General features: G+C 31.6%; 2 protein-coding genes and 1 long non-coding RNA gene across 5 annotated transcripts in view; 1 reads left to right on the plus strand and 2 right to left on the minus strand.

Annotated features, from left to right (window-relative positions):
* Nucleotides 1-11,782, minus strand: part of dtx4a (deltex 4, E3 ubiquitin ligase a) — a 58,977-nt gene extending 47,195 nt beyond the window's left edge. Inside the window, exon 1 of the mRNA XM_087259829.1 lies at nt 11,732-11,782. The gene's annotated coding sequence lies outside the window, so the exon portion shown is untranslated. The remainder of the gene's footprint in view (nt 1-11,731) is intronic.
* LOC147835944 (uncharacterized) lies at nt 10-1,851 on the plus strand. The gene is made up of 2 exons (XR_015495496.1): nt 10-963; nt 1,019-1,851. It is a non-coding gene; the product is annotated as an uncharacterized LOC147835944 (long non-coding RNA).
* On the minus strand, nt 1,442-11,782 carry si:ch211-119e14.1. Of its 3 annotated transcripts, XM_087259621.1 has the most exons (3): nt 11,732-11,782; nt 7,248-7,310; nt 1,442-4,341 (listed from the first exon to the last, which is right to left on the minus strand). In XM_087259621.1, exons 1-3 carry the CDS (start codon nt 11,736-11,738, stop codon nt 3,722-3,724), a joined length of 690 nt encoding a protein of 229 aa, XP_087115747.1. In that variant the 5' UTR covers nt 11,739-11,782; the 3' UTR covers nt 1,442-3,721. The 3 variants fall into 3 exon arrangements, with proteins under 3 accessions (XP_087115747.1, XP_087115748.1, NP_001429680.1); XM_087259622.1 differs by lacking the exons at nt 7,248-7,310; nt 11,732-11,782 and adding an exon at nt 6,568-6,693 and having other exon boundaries at nt 3,298-4,341; NM_001442751.1 differs by lacking the exon at nt 11,732-11,782 and having other exon boundaries at nt 3,395-4,341; nt 7,248-7,288.
* Nucleotides 11,783-12,272: the final 490 nt, after the last annotated feature.

Below are 12,272 nucleotides of genomic sequence, written 5' to 3' on the forward strand. Positions count from 1 at the left end.
TAATATGTTGTATTCATAATTTTATTGTAAAATTAAGGCAGATTGCATGATTACAGCAAATTACTGTAAAAAGGGCTACATCTTTTGCATACTGGTCGTAGGAATTCAAGCTCTTTTTATTTCATTCAATAGTCATTGATACAAATGAACTTTTATGCTATTGGCACTTTTTTACACTTAGAAATAACAGAATGTTATTGCTGCCCCCAAAACAATTTGATTTCTTCAAATATAACTTAAAATAAAATCATCCTGTTTTGAAACGACTTGAATGTCATTGGAAATTTTCATTTTTGGGTGCACTGCACCTTTAATTTATTTTTTAAGGTTAACATGGAAATATAAAATCATATTTAATGCCAATTTTTAGCCAAAATGTAATAAACTGGAACAAAAGTAATTGATTTATAAAACCAAACACTGTTAAACACCCAAAATTATTTCAAAGTCAGGGTAAATGTCAGAATGAGTAGCCGAGGTTTCCCAGTAAAATAAAGTTATTCTACAAGATAATACTGTGAAATCACCTATTTGGACTTTACTATCTACTGTGAAGTTACACTAAATGGCTCTAATTTCACAGTAATTCAATATAGCAAAATCACAGTAAATTACTGTGAACTACCTCACAGTAATTTGCTGTTAATTCACATACAGTATATTAATGTGAAAGTAATGAAATTATTAGCCAGTAATTTACCGTGAAATTAAGGTTAAATATTTTAGTGGATACTTTTGGCTACTGCAATGTTTTATTTGGGGTCAAAAAAGTCCAATGTAACTATAGTAAACTAATTCTGTAACACTTTAAAACACAGACTTAGGTTTGGTTAGAATATAGCGGACTATCAAGTTTATTCTTACTTATTGCTGAAGTGTAAAATAAATAAATCTTTATTTTATCAATAACAATGCTATGATATTTCGTGCAAGTTTTTTTTGTCAGCCAACCAACACCAGACGGTTATATTTGGTCTTTCTTCAAAAACACCAGAAAGTCTATTGCTATGGTGATCAGATGACATGATAAAAATCAAATGACCAAATGATAAAATCAATTGATTTCTTCCGAAACTGTGATCAAATCAAAGCCATAAAGCTTAATAACAAGTACCAACTTTGATTTAGCAAAATTTGAGCTTTCACCACAGTACCAAACAGTTATAGTTGACTTTTTGTTTGACCTCTTCACACAATTTTTGTTTACACGAAAAAGTGCTTCAGTTTGCATTTCTTATCATCCTCATCTTTACACAAGACCCAAGACATGAAACCTATTTCAGAATAACCAACCGTGATAAGAGATGTGGTTCATGGGTGTAGCCTCAGAAAGATTGCTGGTTCAGTGTCCTAACATTACACATTGTGTTCTAATAGTCCAACATGATCTTGACAAATCACCCATCTATGACTCCTGCAATATTAATTAAAACACGGCCCATTTTCTGACACACACAAAAAACATTTTTATTGCAAAAAAATATATATTTACATCTTCTAAAAAGGTTACAAAAGTTTCAAATGTACTTTGTTCACACAGTCAGCATTTGCAGAAAAACAACAGGAAGTGGATCAAACTAACAACAGCAGCGGTGTGGAGCCACTTTACAGAAAATTAACCCTGTAAAGCCTGCACATATTCTACAAAAAACCTGCTATGAAAAGCATGATCTTAATAAAAACTTAATAAGAAACCCAGCAAGTAAAATACTTTTTAGTATAATTTGTGGGTCTTTTAACTGTGAAATAATGTGACTTTTTTATTGTTAGCAAAGTTTACTTGACTGAAGCAACTTAGTTTGTCTTGATTATTCATTCTTCATTAGAAAAAAACTGAATGTAACAATCAAATATGATACATTAGGCTTTAGGGGAACATTTTTATTATTATATTGTACTGTTTATGTTGCATTTTATTGTATTTATGTATCATTCTATTGTATTCCATGTTAAAAATGATCAGACTAAGCATTATTAGGAGATATAAACTGACAACTGATATTACATTTTATGCTACGCTGTAATAACGATCAGAACGTAATCTTTATTTGTAGATAAAACCAACGTTTTACCTCAGTTATGGGCTCCATATTAATGTCTTACAAAACAGCCTGTACATCAAATCTGATAATTAAAAACAGACCTTTAAAAATATCATTTAATTATTTTATTTTATTCAGTGCGCAAGATTATATCATGTATCCAAATAATTGATTGGATCCAGAAGTATGTTTATTTGGAAATAATACAAATTCAAATTTCCAGTAAAATTGTGCTATTAAAGTCATATAACTTAATGTTAGTCATTAGGATATAAGCTAGTGTGCTCCAATACAGTAATAAAATTCACATTTAAGGATATAAACCTGATATAAACATCCAACGCTTGCAGTTTGTCACTTCCGCCTAAATGAATCCCCTCATACTTCAGTTTCTCATCAAATCTTGACCAATCAAATGCTCTCTTGTATCTGACATGCCCCACCCCCTTTAAGACGCTACTCATTTGCTTTTCATTTGATGCGCTTGAGTTCAACAACTCGGCAGAGCTGTCATAAAAACAAAACCCCATTGACTGTATTAAAAGGGGAGGAGCTACTCTATGTACCACCCTGGCTTCATGTTTCAGTTAAGATCAAAATCGAAGATAAATACACATTTCAAAGTACTTCACAGCACCTTGAAGCTGATACTGATAATTGTTATACAATCTACATGGAGGTAGCAATTGGGCTGTTGTTCTCAGAAGTTTGCAACTTAGTACTCTTGGAAAAGACCACATATTTTTTTAGAGGAAGGGGTTATCAGGGTATCTATTTTTTGGATTATACGCAAATAGCACCACATGATTGGATAAAATAGCTTTTTGATTGGTTTATACTGTATCTCATCCTTTTTTATTTACTATTATTATTGTGTTTATTTATTTATTTTTACATACTATGTGTGAATGTTTTATTTTATGGTGTTATTCTGTATTATTGGAATTTTTGTTAACTTTGAGGAAAAAAAAGAAAAAAATATATATATATTTAAATTAAATAATAAAAAATCTTTAGCCCCCCTTTGATTTTTTAATATATTTCCTAAATTATGTTTAACAGAGCAAGGAAATTTTCACAGTATGTCTGATAATATTTATTCTTCTGGAGAAAGTCTTATTTGTTTTATTTAGACTACAATAAAAGCAGTTTTTAATTTTTTAAAAGCCATTTTAATGTCAAAATTATTAGCCCCTTTAAGCTATACATTTTTTTCGATATTCTACAGAACAAATCACCATTATACAATAACTTGCCTAATTACCCTAACCTGCCCAGTTAACCTAATTAACTTAGTTAAGCCTTTAAATGTCGCATTTGCTGTATAGAAGTGTCTTGAAAAATATCTAGTCAAATATTATTTACTGTCATCAAGACAAAGATAAAAGAAATCAGTTACTATAAACTCCATTACTCTATTAGTCAAAAGTTGTTAAAATTAAAATGACCTTTTATTGCTAAATGCTAAGCATCTTTTTTGCTTTCTAAGGTAGAAACACATTAAACCTTGTTGTAAAGTGTGTGCCAATTTTTTTGCACGATTTTTCCACATCAGGCTTTACAGGGTTAAACTAGCTCAAATAAAAAAAATACAAAAAACAACAAGAGCATTGTGTAACCCATTTGATAAAGTCCCTTGATTTCCCACCTTTTTTAAATTCAAGCAACGTCTCTGTGCTTCATAAAGCCGTAAAGTCATTTCCCTCTTTTTTCTCTTTACTCTCCTCAGACCAAATGGCGCTGCCTGTGAATGGCTTGAGATCAACAAGCAATCCCACTTTCTCCTCTTTCTTCACATCTTCTGCTTTATCATCCTCCACCTCCTCTTCTTTTTTCTCCACCTCCTCCTTCGGTTTCTCCTCCTCGTCTTCTTTCTCTTCATTCTTGTTTCCAGCCTTCTGCATCTTTGCTCTTTCCCTCAGGTCAACGCTGGAATAATCGCTTGAGGAATCCTCATCTTTATCCTCCTGGTTTTCCTGCTCTCGCTCCTCCGTGCAGGTGTCGTTTTGTTTGTCTTGATCATTTTCGTCATCTTCATCTTTGTCTCTGATGTTCTCTTCATCTTCACGGGGTTGAGGCCAAATATGGACGTCAAATCTGTTTTCCACGACGCCGACTCCTTGTCTCAGCTGGTCCCGCAGGCCGCCGGGGGCAAACACCATCCGCTGGACGGTGTATTGGCCGTTCGTTTCTGTGTTTAGTTTTCTGTAAAAGTAAACCAGAGCCAGAACAAGGATGACCCATATGAAGAGGAGGGCAAGGACAGTTGGAGTGCTGTCAACCGTTCCTGACGCCATGACTATGGAAGGAAATGTAGAGTTTGTTAAATAAACACTGTAAAAAATAAACAGTTCCACATAAACAATTTTTTTTGGGACAAAATGGAGGATTTAAGTTAACTTATACTTTTTGTGTTGTGTTGTTTCAGCTCGTTTTAAGAAAGTAGTTTAGACCAGGGGTTTTCAACCTTTTAGGACACACACCCCACCAAGTTTGTCCAATTTCACTTGCATATATTAGTGGCATTATTGAAGTAAACACCGCAATCAAACTATTACCGTCATGTAGGACTTTTTGCCACATTTTGCAACAAGATCTACACACACGGCAGTCAGTAAAGGAGTGAAGACACACATTGCGATTCCATTCAGTGTGCGGTATTAAATTTCACGAAAACAGCACACTTCTACCAGTCCTTACTTCATACTCGCCTTCTAATACCCCAGTATTTGTCACGGGGGCATGAATGAAATTTTCATGAGTGAAAGTGAAACGGCCGAACTGCAGTTAAAGTCTAGAAATTTAAGTTCAAACACTTAAAATCACATGAGACTGCAGGAAACGTGGATAACCTGGTGACACAACATTCAAAAAACACCACATAAACACCTTATTGTCTTATTCAGATTAAGGTAAATAACTATATTACTGATGTCCATGTAAAGTTTAAAGTCTTCAAAGTAAGTGAAAGATCCAAAAGGGCATCCTGCTGATTTGGTTGAAAACCCCTGGTTTAAACAAAGAGCAAACTTAATTTTTTTGAGTAAATGTCTGTATGTCCGAAGTTTGAGATAAGTCAGAGTTGAAATGTTTTTGAAAGTACTTCTCTTATTTCCATCTCGAATTAAAACATGTATTTGATGAATATTGCAATAAAAATACAGCCATACTTTAAAATACTATTTACACATAATATAAATGACATTTAAGTGATGAAAAAGTTTACATTTTAAATAAATTTGAGTTTAAATGTTTTGAAGGTGCTTCTCGTATTTTCGTCAAATTTAGTTTACTTACATTTTCATTTGATGACAATAAAAAAAACAGCAATATTTTAAAAGATTACTACTCTTTAAATATAATAAAAAATATTGTTTTTTTATGTGATGGAAAACTGTACATGGTCAATTCAGCTTATCCAAGTCACCCATAGCGCATGTCTTTGGACTGAGGGGGAAACCGAAGCACCCATGCCAACACGGGGAGAACATGCAAACTCCACACAGAAATGCCAACTGACCGATGCAGCTGGGACTCGAACCAGTGACCTTCTTGCTGTCAGGCAATTTATTTTAATTTTGTGATGAAAGTGCTTTTTTTATTTTCATCAAGTACTAAAAAATATATATTTGATGAAAATTAAAGTAAAAATAAAGAAACGTTTAATTTTTTTTTTACAATTTAAATTTAATTTTAAATGTCATTTTTTTTCTGTGATAAAAAAAGTATCATTTTCAGGAGTCATTATTCCATTGCTGAAATCTGGGGTAAGTGAAACTCTTATATAAAAACAAATAAGATAAATAAGTCATTAATCTTTATTTGGTAACAAAAAAGCATTAAATAGATCCAAAATTCATAGTAAAAAAATAAAGTATTTGTTACAAAACATGTTATTTTGAACTTTTTGTTTTACTAAAAAGCCTGAATAATTGAAAAAACTATATTGCAAAAAAATGAAAGCCGTTAAAATTACTTTCAAATCTAATAATAAACATGAGCATTTCTGCATACAAAGTAAAAAAAAACTGCATATAAAGGAAGTGCTTTTTATAAATACTGCAAGTAAAAATCAGCTCACTATAGATTTTTATTTAATTTATTTCGTCAAATATTAAGAAAAAATAATAATTTTAAACAACTATTAATAGACGGGCAGCAGCAGTAATAACCGATAAAAACTGAACACTAAATCAGAATAATCTACAGCATAAAAAAAGAGCATTTACAAACCCATTTCAATAATAAAAAAAAAAGAAAAATAACATATTTTATGGTCATAATATTGCATCACAATTTCATAGTTTTACTGTATAATTATAAAACAATCATTAAAATTAATGAAATTAAAATGCAATCATCAATTGCTCTAGATTTTTTGAATCTGAATTACACAATTATTCAAATTATATATCAAGCTGAATTTGAATACGATAAAGGAACAAAAAATAATATTAAATAATGATTAAAAAATAATAATAACCTGAATTCAGCAGCAAAAGAATATGCAACAATACACACTTACTTCATTATATTTAGCTCAATAAACTATTCAGCATGTTTGTGACAACCTGTGGCTTTCTTGCCGCACAAACACCAGCTCCCTCCCGCCATATACTGTTTCATTTGAAAGCCTCCAAAGTGCAGAAGCACGGAAGTAAAGCACGCCAGCTTTCATTTTTTTTAAAGTTGGCAGGAAATCACTTTGGTTTTTTTACATTATCATTGCAGTGCAAACGAAAAAATGTAAGTCACTCATCTGTGAAACTCTTGATATGCCTTAACACTACTTATTCATTCACACCAGTCTCAGTGATGTTTCTTTTTTTCATTCAAAGCACTTAACGACACTTAACAGCAATTCACAAGTTGTGTTAAAGCAGCTGCTGTGGATTGCTCTCAAATAATAATAGATTTTCTTGTAGCTTTTTTCTGTGCCAAAAGTGAATCAAATCCCTAAAGAAGGGATAATTAGCATCGTTGTGTGTGATTGTTTCTTAATGTTTCACACACACACACATGATGATAGGCTTCTAAAATATTTACAGTACAGATTGCAAAGGAAAATGGAAGGTTGTGAACAACAGGTTGACAGAGATTATTTTAATATAGATTAAATGTTAACTGTTAAAAGAAAATGGAAAGAGCAAATGGAAAAATTAAAAAACACATCAGAATATCTGCGAAAATGAAGAAATAACTTACCTTCATTCAACTGTCCATAAACCCATAGCCAACCAGAGCACAAAATAGAAGATTTGAATGTGTCTTGATGATATAGGCAGGAAACAGGGGCGGGGGAAATAAACAGAGAGAGAGAGAGAGAGAGAGAGAGAGAGAGAGAGAGAGAGAGAGAGAGAGAGAGAGAGAGAGAGAGAGAGAGAGAGAGAGAGAGAGAGAGAGAAACCATCTACAGTAAGAGATTGACGTAAAATTTAAATTGTAAATGTTAGATTTTTAAAATAAATGATTTTTATTTTAAATAAATGAATTTTTTTATTAATATAAATCAAATATTAAGATATTAATTTATTAATTTCAGATTAGTAATTTCATTTGAATTTAATTACAAACTGAACACACTCAAAACATGACGTTTGCTGTTTGTTTAAACATTTAAAATGAGCAGCAAAAACAACTCACAACACAACATTTTTTTGGGGGACAACTTAATTGTTTTATGTTCAATCTACCTTAAATTTGTCAAAACTAATAAGTTAACTTCATTCCTGTTTTCTCAACACAAATTGATTGTGTGGCATCCAGCATTTTCTACAGCGCACTCAAAAAATTACTTTTAATTTTTATTTTCAAACTACTTATTCAATGAGTTGAACCAACACCTTGTTTAAAAAAGTTTTTTTGGAGACAACTTAAATGTTTTATGTTCAATTAATTTAAATTTGCAAAAACTATTTACGTTGACTTAATCTTCTTGTGTTGGGAAAAAAATTAAGCAATTGTTTAGAACCCAGCATGCTTAGATAAAAAAATTAGTTAAAAATTATACTAAATTACTACTTTAACTAAATTTGAATTATAAGGTTCTATCTGACATTATTGTCAAAATAGAGTTGACTTTTTTCTCATTAAATGACGACTTACATTATGGGATGTTTTTTTTTTTATAAGTTGTTTAAATTTTAAGACTTTTTATTTTAAAAAACAAATGTTACACACATACTGTTTGCTATGGAATGCAAAAACTTTCAAGCTCAATATCTCAAAATCATTCAGAACGCAGACAGAACCTTTTAATTCCAAGGTGACGATATGCCCTAGATCCAAGCCACAGAAAAAAACAAAATATTCATGTAATCAGAGCATGATGAGGTCATCCTTTTCATTAATCAGAGTCTTTAACATTGCATGTCATTTCACTATGCTTTTTGCAGTGTGGGTAAAAGAGAGAAAAAAAAACAGCTTGCAGCTATTCTAGCGTTTCCTTTCAGTCACTCTCGTCTACCTATCAAGAATACTGGTGTCTAGCATCAGGATGTATTGTTAGATTTCAAACAAAACAACCGCTATAAATCATATCATTTTTAAAATATCGATATTGAATTTCAAGGAAGGATACAGTATCGCCAAACAAACTATTGCAGTAGTTGTATCACGTGCACCTCTAATATTTAATAGTTGCATTTATTTGTGGGATAAAACATTTTTAAAAACTGCATTTACCCTGAATTAAAAAACAACTATTAAATGACATTTTGACATATATTATATTATATTATATTATTTTGCTTTTTATATTATATTATATTATATTATATTATATTATATTATTTTGCTTTTTATATTATATTATATTATATTATATTATATTATATTATATTATATTATATTATATTATACTATATATGATAAAATATTTCACCCTATTTTATATATTTTTATTATTTTACTTTTGGTTTAATGTATTTATTTATAGGGTGCAAAAACATATAAACATGCGTGTATACAGAGTTTAAAAACACATTATAGATATGAAAAAGTGCTACATATTACTACTGATAATAAAATCAAATCACACTGGATTATAAATAAACATCATTTCATTTTTGTTTTGCTTATGTGATCCTAAAATCTAAAGCATTTTCGAGGACGATGTTTAGGTAAATGTCAAAAACTAAAATCTAAAAATAAAACAAATCTGTTATTTTTACTAAAATCTGCAACACCTCAGAATAGCAGTATGCATAACCATCAGTTCTAAAAACCCACCACTACTGAGTGAATATGCAGTTAAACAAACGCATGTGCTGAATATTGTGTAGCTGTATGGAGTCGACACAGGAAGACTCTGGTGGAACAGAGTTTCCTTTAGCTTAAGATTGAGATATGAAGCACAAGTGTCTTCTCAGCCCACATCCTGTTGTAAATGCCGAGCATAAAGATGCTCTGAACCATGAAAACAAGAGTGCTTCACTGCAGAGAGAATATATAGCAGACACTTTGATGTCAATGTGGCCCTTACACAACACCACAAAAGCTGAACAACATCAGCACACACACATACTCAGAGACACAAGCCAAGTCAGAAATTAATGCCAGTCAATGACAGAAGGGAGAGTTTGCGCTCGTTGATTTCTTTTGTTCAATCTAGTGAAAATAAAACATCTGGATCAAATACAGTCAATTTTAAAGGATTTTTTTTCTCATAAAGGTTTTTTTGTCATGCATCTATATTTTGAAGAATCTTAGGATTTTTTTTTGGAAAGACACAGTTTTACAAGGACACAATAATTCATTATTTGCCTCTAATTATACACAATTTGTTCCCCAAAATATATATCTATTTTTTTTCTGGCTGTTGACAGTACTTTTTCTGAATTACTGACTGATGAAATTCATCAAATCCCCTCTGTAAAGGGGCTCTAATATTTATTATTATTAACCACATTATTTTTTACAGGACAGAGCTTATTATTATAAATTATATTACCTATTGTTTCTTTTATTATTGCTTTAATTATTATTAACCCTTTAACAGTCTGATCTACCAAATGGTTGACCATGATTTTGGACTGCCCATAATAACTTTTCAATCGCCCACTATATTATCTTTTTGGACACGTGGCCAGTGGTGTAAAGTAACACATGACAAATACTCAAATGACTGTAATTAAGCAGTTTTTCTCAAGAATTGTACTTTATAAAGTATACTTCTCCTTTCCCTTGACTACATTTCTAGTGCAGTATTGGTTCTTTTACTATTCTCTTTTTCTTCAAGCTGCAGTCTCTACTTTATTTGATCTACTCGGTAGAAAAATCCGTCCTGCGATTCCTGTTCAATCAAATCGCACATGAATAGTAAATCGCATCATACTGAACAATTTCAAGACATGGGTGCTTTATAAATGCAGCAAACAGTTTGGAAGCATTAAAAGTGTCCAAGAAGATGTCTAAAATCTTTACACGCAATGACCGAGAGACTGTTTAGATGCATGTCACTAACCCCAGCAGATACACAACATCATAAGACATTAATATTAGATTAGATTTAGGTCTCCAGCGTCTAAGGATCATGTTGTTTTGGTATCCAACAATGATGTGAAATGACACTGATATTTTGTTGATTTTAGATTGCGTTGGAAAGTGACCAAAATCCAACGTCGGTCATCACGTATGGCAACCAAAATCAATAGTATCTGGATGCAGCCTTTATGATGCAAGCTGAGACTGCATCACTCAGCGATGCAATGTCAGACACAATGCACTCAAATGGAGCTAGTGACGTCACTGTGACGGGTAGGGTTAGCGGTGGGGTTAGGTGAACCCATTAAAAAGAATTGGATGCAGACCAGATTGCACTGCACCTTGTCTGCAGCCAGACCCCTCTCACCAAAATCCATCATCTGATAGGTGCCGTCATTTTGGTAACGTCCACACAATGTCAAGCTGTAACATCATTAGACGTTGATATTTTGTTGTTTTTAAGTTGTGTTGGAAAGTAACCAAAATGTAACGTCTGTCTGATGTTGAGCGTTGACATCGGCCTGATGTTGAGTTCTGACATCAACCCGATTTTCATTTCCAAACATAATGCAACGTCCTACATAATTGGGGTACAACGTCAATCTAATGTCATGTTGACATCCTGTACCTGCTGGGATTAAAATAGCCAAATAGCCTTACACAATAACTAAATGCACTACAGAATGTTACGTTTACACACACAAGCACACTTTTCATATAAATGCATCAGCATGTCACAGTGTAATACTCACTACTCTTGAGTAGTTTAAAAAAGGGCTACTTTTTACACATATTTTCAGTATGACTTAAAACAGATACTTTTACTTTACTTACACTACATTTTTGACCAAATAATGGTCTTTTTACTTAAATATGATTTTTTCAGTACTCTTTTCACCAAAATTATTGTTAGTTGTTTTTTTTTTTTGGGCTTGTTGATTTGCACATTAAACAGTTCTACTATAAATATCGTGATTAAACTATTATTAGTTTACCAAAACTAATGTTAATTTGGGGTAATATAAGCTATTTACGTTTTTGGGGGGTTCATCTGTACCTTAACGGTTAATTTCGTAAGTTTTTAAAAATGACGAACAGCTCATAAAATCACAGACAAAAAGTGTTTATCCGCGACGTTAGTATACCTCAAATTATGCAAAAAACATATTATAACATCGAAGCTACTATATTAAGCATTTACTTACCATACATCGAGCGGTTTGTTGATGTTTATGAGGATATACGTGAATTCAGTCAGAGAGCATGCGCGTAACTCAACTCAATTGGTTTCATTGATGAATAATCCAAGGCTTCTGATTGGCTGCTTCATTCATAAACTCAACTGCAACGTGTGTGATTGGTTAAAATTTTAAAACTGCGTTTTTATGCTGAATGTAATAATGTGCATATATTTTTACATTTTAAGTTTAGTTTAATGTGTTTAAAAGGGAATTTTTACTTTTTTAGTATGCTAAAAAATAATCTATCTATCTATCTATCTATCTATCTATCTATCTATCTATCTATCTATCTATCTATCTATCTATCTATCTATCTATCTATCTATCTATCTTTATAAAAAGTTTGAAAATACATTCTTTCATATTTTAAAATATATGTTTGCTTTTTTGCCACCTCAGATTATAGTTATATTTGAGGAAAACTGGTATATATTTTTAATTGTTAGAAATAATGTTTCCCCCATCATCCATAGCTGGCCAAGTATTTAATTTATGTACATTATAA

Source organism: Danio rerio, chromosome 7, assembly GCF_052040795.2.
Source record: "Danio rerio strain M-AB ecotype USA chromosome 7, GRCz13ab, whole genome shotgun sequence".
Taxonomy (NCBI): domain Eukaryota; kingdom Metazoa; phylum Chordata; class Actinopteri; order Cypriniformes; family Danionidae; genus Danio; species Danio rerio.